Source organism: Macrosteles quadrilineatus, unplaced genomic scaffold, assembly GCF_028750875.1.
Source record: "Macrosteles quadrilineatus isolate MER2022 unplaced genomic scaffold, UCM_ALF_1.0 Scaffold_2__2_contigs__length_208266976, whole genome shotgun sequence".
Lineage (NCBI taxonomy): Eukaryota > Metazoa > Arthropoda > Insecta > Hemiptera > Cicadellidae > Macrosteles > Macrosteles quadrilineatus.
The window spans coordinates 162,264,256-162,273,377 of record NW_026542595.1 but is presented as its reverse complement, the minus strand read 5'-3'; the positions used below and the strand labels follow the sequence as shown (position 1 = coordinate 162,273,377).

Genomic DNA, 9,122 nt, shown 5'->3' with positions numbered 1-9,122 from the left:
AGTTATAGATAGTCACCTGCAATATGGACACCCTCTTTCAATTTTGTATCAAAAATCATCATAGAGCCGCGCCAACTTAAAATACGTGAGCTTGCCTAATACAAAAGTTTACTTTATTGAAATTATTTCATTCTTTTTAGAGCATTTGAAGTCGGTTGTATTTTTTTACAAAAATAAATTATAGACAAAAACAGCTTATAGAAAAAAGTCATAACTCTGTTATACCATTGACTTTTAGGATACCTACTCAAGTTCTATCCGTATTCAATTGATGCAAATAAAAATATCACCTACTGAATTAAAGTGATTAATCATCTGACGGTTGGAAGTTATAAACACATATGAGCAGATGGATAACTGAACCATGAAACAAGACGCAGCTAAGAAATAGTTTATACAGACTAAAAGCTTTACACATACTTAACACAGACTATTGAGTTCAAATATTCATTGACCGTGCAACTTAATGACCCGATACACAGACGGAACATTTAACAAAACAATTAGCCAACCTAATATTTGTGTGGTCCAGGGTGTAATTACATTTCCATAATTTTGGTACCCTGTCTGTACAGAATTTTATAGGTGTTCTAGTTACCTTTTACAGTTAGTGTAGAAGCATGTTTGGCAATCGTAAAATTATGTTCAATGTGTACAACAACAAATACTTTAAAATCCGTCTTATGGTTAGCAAGAATTTTATTTGATTTTCTATATCACATACCATAGAAACGGTATTGTATATTGTAAGAAAAATCGGATTAACTATTAGAGTGGCTAGGGAACCTTTCTTATTGATTAACTTTAGACCAAGTAATCATTTTCAATTGAGTACATGATGATAATTAATAACATGATTTGGCAAAACGCCAACATTACATATTTCCAAAGCTATGGTTTTGATAATTCTCTTTAAAATTGTGTTACTACAAATCTTCTTTCACATAACCACTCAATTACAAACATACTTAAAATGTTTTCTTTTCTTAACGTGAATGGATTTTGAGAATGTGCCGACATAGATCTTCAATTTTGTAAGTAGACTTCTTTTCTCGTTGTAAAATAAAAATTTTGTTATGAATTCCGGTGTTATAAATATAAATTCTGGTGCGTGTTTCATGTCTTTGTTGTCGTGTTTCTGTCTTATTTTGGAATAGAATTTAAATGTTATGCTTTACTCTTTGGTTATACAGTGTATAATACCAGAGGGCCAAAACACTTCACAAAAAGGATAGGGATATATTATTGTACAAACAGGATTCTGCCATATTCAATTACAGAAATACGTTGGTTATAAAAGACAAACAAAGATTGGACAAAGTACCCTCTCAAACCCACAGAAACATATCTTCAGTTTACTCATAGGCATGACGAATTCGAGTATATGAAGGAGAATGAATCTATGGTACTGAGATAAAACCTAAGTCATAAGATAGTTTCTTATCGTACATTTGTATTAAAAAGTAATGCACCAAGTTATGATCTTACAGACAAGATACACTCTAAAGAAAGTAGTTCCGATTTAGATTCAATCAGTAGTGATCTGCGCGATGGTTACGGTTGGGACGTTACTTTTCACTTCCTAGTGGACGAGATGGGCTGCTTTATGGTGACCCCTTCACCATTGTTGTCAGCCTCTATGATAATACGTGACAAGTGCTTCCCTACCCAGCCCTTCATAAACTGTCTGGAAATTGCTCTGGACCTTGCATACAAATGAGAGTGAAAGGTCAATGGGGAAGCTGCTAAAAATAGTTCAAACAAAATGGAACCCCGTTTTCATTTGTATTAGATTATATGTAAATGACGCCCACATAGAGTGCGTATTTAAAGAGAAGACGAGTGAAGAACTAGTGGTAAATGAATTAGATAAAAGCTTTGCTTCAACTGGTTCTATAGCAAGGACAATTTATTAAAAGCACAATCAACAAACGTTGGACCCAGTTTCGAACCATAACAAAATATAGAATTAGGGTCGAACTGGTAACATTTTGCTTTTGTTAATTATATCCAAGCGATAATTTTCACAGATAATTATTGCATATGGTCTTGCCAGTGCAAACAGATTCAGGTAAGCTTTGAGTATTAATTTGTGTACATAGTAAGTAGATAGGCATACGTGGTTTTAATTTTATGACGCTTAAAAACTAGAAAAAATACTACTTAATTCAGATACCTAATTTATTGTTTACTAACAAAAATATCATTCTAGTAACTAATGCAGAAAATATTGTAAAATTAGAAACAGCTAACCAATTATTTATGATCTGAGCATAGAGCTCATAATTTTGTTTTTATCACGTTTGAAGTTAGTTTATACAACGAATACCAATTTACGAATTTATTCCAACGAAAATACCATAGGTTAGAATTCATATAGTAGGATTACTAGAGTTTAGTTCATTAATTAGAGCTTTAAACCAGTTACAATAGGTGATGTATTTATATTGTGCTCATTAAATAAGTTGGTAGAATGATGATTCAGCACTATATTTTGCTATAGTTTACTAATTCTTAAATTCTTTTAAAGTGCATGATGGAAAAGAATTTCATATTTTACCCATTAAAAAACCCCCAAATAATTTAAAATAACATTTGGTTGAACACACTTCTTAAGAACCCATTTACTTCGAAATAACTAGTTGCATGATAGTGTTTTTCAACGAATCAACCTCCAAAATAGTGTCAATATATTACTTCACCTCATCAAGGCGATTGTCTAAACTAAGACAAGTTGAAAGAAACACTTTCGCTGTGTCAGTGACACAGCTGATCATCTACATGTGACTTTCTCTATGGAGAACAATCATCTGATCGCTGGGTTATGATCGCGCGTGCGCGGGAATTGTGCGGGTGCGACTAAAATTGGCGCCAAATCGTGCAACTAACGCGTGAAATAGAGGAAACGGGATACAGTACCGGCGAGTGCTATTGAGGAGCGAAAGATTGAAGTGGTTTAGGTAATGTTGATGGAATTTAATTTCTCTTTGCGTTGAATCTTCTCGTTTCTGATTTTATATTACGCATTGCTAATTAAATTATGGTATAGGTAAAATTCTACGTAAATAATACAAAGTGATGACATGAATCACACTTTGATATTAGAACATATAAAAAACCATAATTTTTACACAATAATAGAAATACGGAAAGTAAATAAAAGAAATGTTTTAAAACACTTAAAAGATATATTTACGTTTCTACCCTTTACTCACAAGACGGTAAATATACATAAAAGATGGTAATTGCTTGTGAGTAACAGTATAAGCGTAAACATATCTTTTAAGTGTTATAAGACGTTTTTTATTTACTTTCCGTAAATTTAATAACACGTACATGCTTATCAAGAAGTTATTTAATATTAGAGATTTGAAGCACATAAAAAACAATATTTTGTAGCACCCACCATACTTAGATGATATTAGCAGATGGATTAGAAGATGACATTAACAAAGAGAGACTGCTTAAGTAAATGTCTCGATTTGAGTGGCAACATTTGTGGGACGGAAAAAATAAGTTGGGTTATTTAGACTAAATCCGAACCATAATATGTGTTTTACTATACCAAATAAATGCTAGTACACACGAACCATATGAGTACAAATCACACAAGCGATGATAAAGACTATGTTTCAAACTTACAATGAAATTGAAAAGCGATTTACCTTTATAACCTGTTCATAAAAAAAAATATTTTGAGCCACCTTGAAAGGCAATTCCCTCCTTTCACCTTTGAGAAGTTACGTATTTTGAAACAATATTAATGTTACTATAATGGATTAAATTTCCTAGCTTCGTCCAGTGATCCTGTGTCAGTGGGACTCTAAAGTACATGATAAATGTCGGATAAAAAAATCATTAGCCATAAGAAATTAAAGCAGTACACTTACTAGCACAAATTCTATTGTCAGTACTGTAATTTTAAATATAAAAAAATCAACTCTATTTAAAGGGCTCCTCCTACAAGAAAATATTATCGTGCTTTAAAATTTAACCTAAGACAAACATCGCTAAAATATCATCTTTCGATTAAAGTTTCATAAAAAGGTGACATTTAAATACATTTGGACTTAATTAATTGCCATAATTTGTAAGCCATTTTATAAAAAAAAAGAATAATAAAACATAAATTTTTGAATCACACAAACAAATTGTATGGCTATTAAAAAATCTTAACAAAAAAGGTAAAATTTGCAAGAAACATGTTTATACAAAAAAAATTCTCACGTGACAGGGCCCCGACCTTGCTCAAGATCAAGTGTAAGGCGCTGCCTTCTAGATCGCCGCGCCGCTCCACTCTCGATTTCACCGGGGGCGTCGCCCTGCCGAGGAAGGGAGGAGGTATATAGGTGGCAGTGGTCGTCCTCAGCCACATTGACGACCTGATACTGTCATCATGAAGGCCTTGGTGAGTACCTACCTCTAGTGAAGGGGTGTAGAATGGTTCTAGCAGGGTTAACACCAGGGGGTAGTAGTCTGGAAAGGTTCAAGTGGTTAGAAAGATAAGTTAAATAATTTATGCTGAAATAAACGATTTTAAGGTTTTTGATCAAAGGGACTAAGTTGTTTTTCTAAAGGATGTTTTTCTAAGTTCAAAAGTTGTTGTTGGAATTTTTAAGTATAACACTTTGTTTAAAAATATAAATACATTGATTTAATTTGTTATTCTAATAAGATTCAGATAAGATTTATAATGAATCAATAAATTATACATACCATTAATATAATGCGTTTAACTCACTAAACAAGTAAAATACTTAATCAACCTTAGAAACTAAGTACTAAAAAAGCTATATAATAGAGCTAAGTTTTAACAATCATAAAGTTTTAAAGTAAAGATCAATTACAGTAAATTTGCTTTTTAATCTGTCCAATCTTATATGCCTGAGTTAAATATAAATTATGATAATTACTTCAGTAAATAATATGTTCATGATATCGCATTGAAACATAAATAATTAGACCATTTTAAAGTATGTTTCTGAAAACACGTTAAGAATAATTAACGATTATCATTATAAAAAACAATTTGTAATAAACTTCTCAATATATCTATAAATTAAATATCGAATTACTTTAAAGACGGATCGAAATATTATACAAACGGTTTAATTTGATCTTATAAGGAATAAAGGAACGCATGATGATATATGCCAACATGCTGTTTATCAAAACTTGCCAAATTACAAAGTACTGTGTAAAGCTAAATAAATTTGTAAAATAAAAAAGTCCATCTTTAAAGAATATACAACTCTGAATTTATGCATTATTTATTAACCATGCTAGTTCCAAACTACGTTTTAATGCACTAATTAATTAAATGATTTTTTTCATCCATCTACTTATCTTACTTTCTAACATGTAATACATTATTATTTTATCTCTTTCATTCTGCTAGATGTGAGGGCATATGGGCATTGTACAGTGTCTTTGTTTTGTTAACTGATAAGTGACTGGCTTTCAAATTTTGCATTGACACTAAATATAAGGTTAACATAAATAAGAATAAGTTTAGGAAAACATAAAGAGAACTAAAGTACGATAAATGTAATTTTATTTGGCGTTCTGCTCAAATCGTTAAACACTTAAATTTTGTTCTGTTAGCAGAACTGTCATGCCTTTTATAAACAAAGTTATAACTAATCAAAGCAAAAATTAATAATAATACTCCAGTTAAATAGTTACTTTGTTGTTAAACTATTTCCAAAAATTATATGGAGTGCACTACCACTCACTTTCCAACCCACATATCTAATTGATTATACAAAGTACCGGTGAAATAGAAAAAATACGTTTCCGATCTAGTTCTATTTGAACGTTAAGTTAAGGTTTGTAAATAAAATGATGATCAGAAACGTTATTCATAAAGGGGTCCTAACACAAGAGACTGTTAATTCATTGAACGATAACATTCAGTTTAAGATTGACGTCGATAAAAGTTCGTTACTGTATTGAAATGGCACCGCTATAAAAATAGTTTTATAATGCTATAATGTTAACTCTGAAATGGTCATGTTTATTATGAACGCTTTGCTTTACAAAAATTGCTATTTTGAAAGTAAATAAATATTTAAACAAGTCAGTTTTATTTCCAAACATAATGGTCAAATTTACAGTAAAACATTCTTTTGGCATAATCGTAATTGGTTTTAAGGAAACCAGTTAAATCAGAATTCAGTACAAGCTACATTTACTTGCATTTATTGAAGTAATTCTAAAGTAAATTTATAGAAACAAGTTAAGGAAAAAAATAAATTACAAAATATCAGAAACCATAGAGAACACGGAACTAAACAAAGTTACGATTTTGTTAATGAATTTAGTAAGTATCTCAATCAGTGTAATAGTATAAGAATTAACTATTTTAAACCATTTGAATCTCTTCGCTCCAAAGATATTTAGATTAGTCTCCTCGATTTCGAGCAACATGTACACTAGTTATCGATTAATCTACTAACAATGAAAACTTTCACCGTTATTAACTGAGTCAACTTCCTAATTTAAAAAGCCAGTGATGCGTGTAATTAAGTTAATCAACAATGCGTGAAAGATTACACAAGCTTATACTACTAATACAAGAATGTAAACAACGAGAGGTTCATTGACCTCTCAAGGTCGCGGTCTTGTCACGTGACCTAGAGCTTGTGCGGGATGAGTCACTACAAGCTGTAAGTGAAGAGTGGTTCCCAATAGTCACGACTTGTAGGCTACCCATAACCAGTTATACAATGGTGACCTATGGAAGCGCACGCACAGAGTCAACCTTGGGCATCGTGAGTGTGACCTACTGTTTGACACGGTTGGCCTAGTCACATCGGTTTTTTAAAACGTTGGTAGGATATTAAAATTGATTAATTTCGAGATGTTCTAACTTTTTCTCTTGTTGTAGATGTTATTGTGTTTGCTGGGCTGTGTCTGGGCAGAGACCCCAGCCAACTCGCAGTCTGAGGAGGCTCCAGCAACATCTTCGAAGCCTAAGAGGACGGCGGTATCCACAACCTATGGGACTCCGGCTACACAAGGTTACTCAGGAGCGTCATCGTACTCCGGAGGATCACCAGGATACACCGGAGGATCTGTAGGATACAGTGGAGCGAGTCTAGGAGGATACTCCAGCCTAGGAGGCTACCCTTCTCTCGGTGGGCTAGGAGGGTACTCTTTGGGAGGTTTGAGCCACTACCCAGTTCTCGGAGGGTACGGCGGTCTAGGAGGTCTGAGCTTCGGTCAAGGCTTGATCATCCCCGCCCACGGAGGATACGACCTAGGTAGTCTCTACAGCGGACTGGGAGGTCTAGGTCACGGGTACTCTCTAGGAAGCTACTCTCTGCCAGCCAACACAGGGGTCAAGGGAGGTAGTCTGTCGACGGCTTACGTCGCACCTCTGTTCCAGCCAACCCCATCGGCTCACTCTGCCTCCTACACTCCATCATACTCTGCAGGATCCTCCTACCCTGCCCAGACATCCTACAGCACTCCTACCTCGTACTCATCCCCTTCTTACTCATCAGGGTCAGCTTACTCTGGATCCTATTCCTCACCTTCTTACTCTGGATCTCCTGGCCTCGGAAGCTACTCTAGCCCAAGCTACGCATCTTCTGAGCACTCCGCCCCCTCGTCTTCTTACGGTGCGCCGTCTTTCTCCCCCTCCTCCTACACTGGTGGATCCGGATACTCCGGTAGCTCTGGATACTCCGGATCTTCTGGATACTCTGGATCTTCTGGATACTCAAGTGGTGCGTCTGGATACAACTCGTACAGCCCGTCATCTTCCTACAGCTCTCCTTCCTACAGTTCTCATTCACCTTCCTACAGTTCTCATTCACCTTCATACAGCGCTCCCTCATCATCCTACAGCTCGCCTTCCTCATCATACAGCGCTCCTTCTTCATCCTACAGCTCCCCATCTTCATCCTACGGCCCACCTACTCAGTCATACTCTGGATCGACGAATCATTACAACACCATAAGCTACAGCAGTGGAGCCGGAGCTGGCTATGTTAAGCACTAAACCAAACTGTTATTTAATTATTCTTTCCCAAAACTTCAACAAGGCTATTCATAAATAACTGTTAAACCAATCATCTTCATTGCATCCTCATCATAATCCTCATCATTCCCCATTCCTACCTCATTTGCATCACATTGTATTCATTATCTTTTTACTTTTAATTTCATTATTCATTCATTATCATCTAAGTCACGCCACCCATTTCATCTTTAGGTTAAGCCAGTTGTTTATAGTTGTATATTAGCGTACGTTGTTCTATTTATAATCTGTTGACTCATTTTGTAGGCTAGAATTTATATTGTGATCGTAACTAAGAGTCCTGTTAATAAATTATGTTTTGTAAAAAGTGTGAAATTGTGTGTGTTTATTTTTACCTATAACCAAACAGAATTGAATTATTCACAGTTTGGCGAGTAATCAGTAGAATTTCTTGAAATTAACCTATATCTCTCTGTTTTTACATTGTGTTACCAAAATAATATTCTAAGCACATTATTATACTAGCTGAAAACATATAACATATTAGCAAGCTCCCCCCACAATCGGACTATGGGAAAAATAAAGTGATACAATTAGTTTTTTCCAGCTGACGGAGCTGGGCAATGATCGATAGAATTAAAAGCAGTAATGGGCTACTGACCCTTAAAGCCATACACCATGGGCACCATGGGTAGTGAAAAGGTATTTTGAAATTACGGTAAGGTATTAGAATGAAGATAAGTAATCTTCGGATCAGCACATAATAAAAACACCTCCCTTAACTTGTTACTACTACTATTTTACTTACTATACTATTATACTATTTTACTTACTACTATTTACTACTTAAACTTCTATCGCAATTGTAAAATTATGATTATGTAACGTTAGTTAATAATGGTGTTTACAAATTAATAATATGGCATCATTTTTCTCTTTGATAATTTAATCCCCTCTCACCAATTGCCGTGCCAAGCAATTACTGTATTGTTACTTACAGTGATGAATATGGCTAGCCATGTAATCATGAGTCTGATGGTGTTCAATCATCCAACGTTTAATGATTTGAATTAATTTAACCTGAAAAAATTAAGTCTGAATTTCTTCACAAATATGATTATCTCGAAAATATTAC

The 9,122-nt window shown here is 34.3% G+C and overlaps 1 protein-coding gene across 1 annotated transcript; it reads left to right on the top strand.

Annotated features, from left to right (window-relative positions):
* Positions 1 to 4,364: 4,364 nt before the first annotated feature.
* Positions 4,365 to 8,362, top strand: LOC128987117 (DNA-directed RNA polymerase II subunit RPB1-like). The gene is made up of 2 exons (XM_054407827.1): positions 4,365 to 4,408; positions 6,890 to 8,362. Exons 1-2 carry the CDS (start codon positions 4,397 to 4,399, stop codon positions 8,006 to 8,008), a joined length of 1,131 nt encoding a protein of 376 aa, XP_054263802.1. The 5' UTR covers positions 4,365 to 4,396; the 3' UTR covers positions 8,009 to 8,362.
* Positions 8,363 to 9,122: the final 760 nt, after the last annotated feature.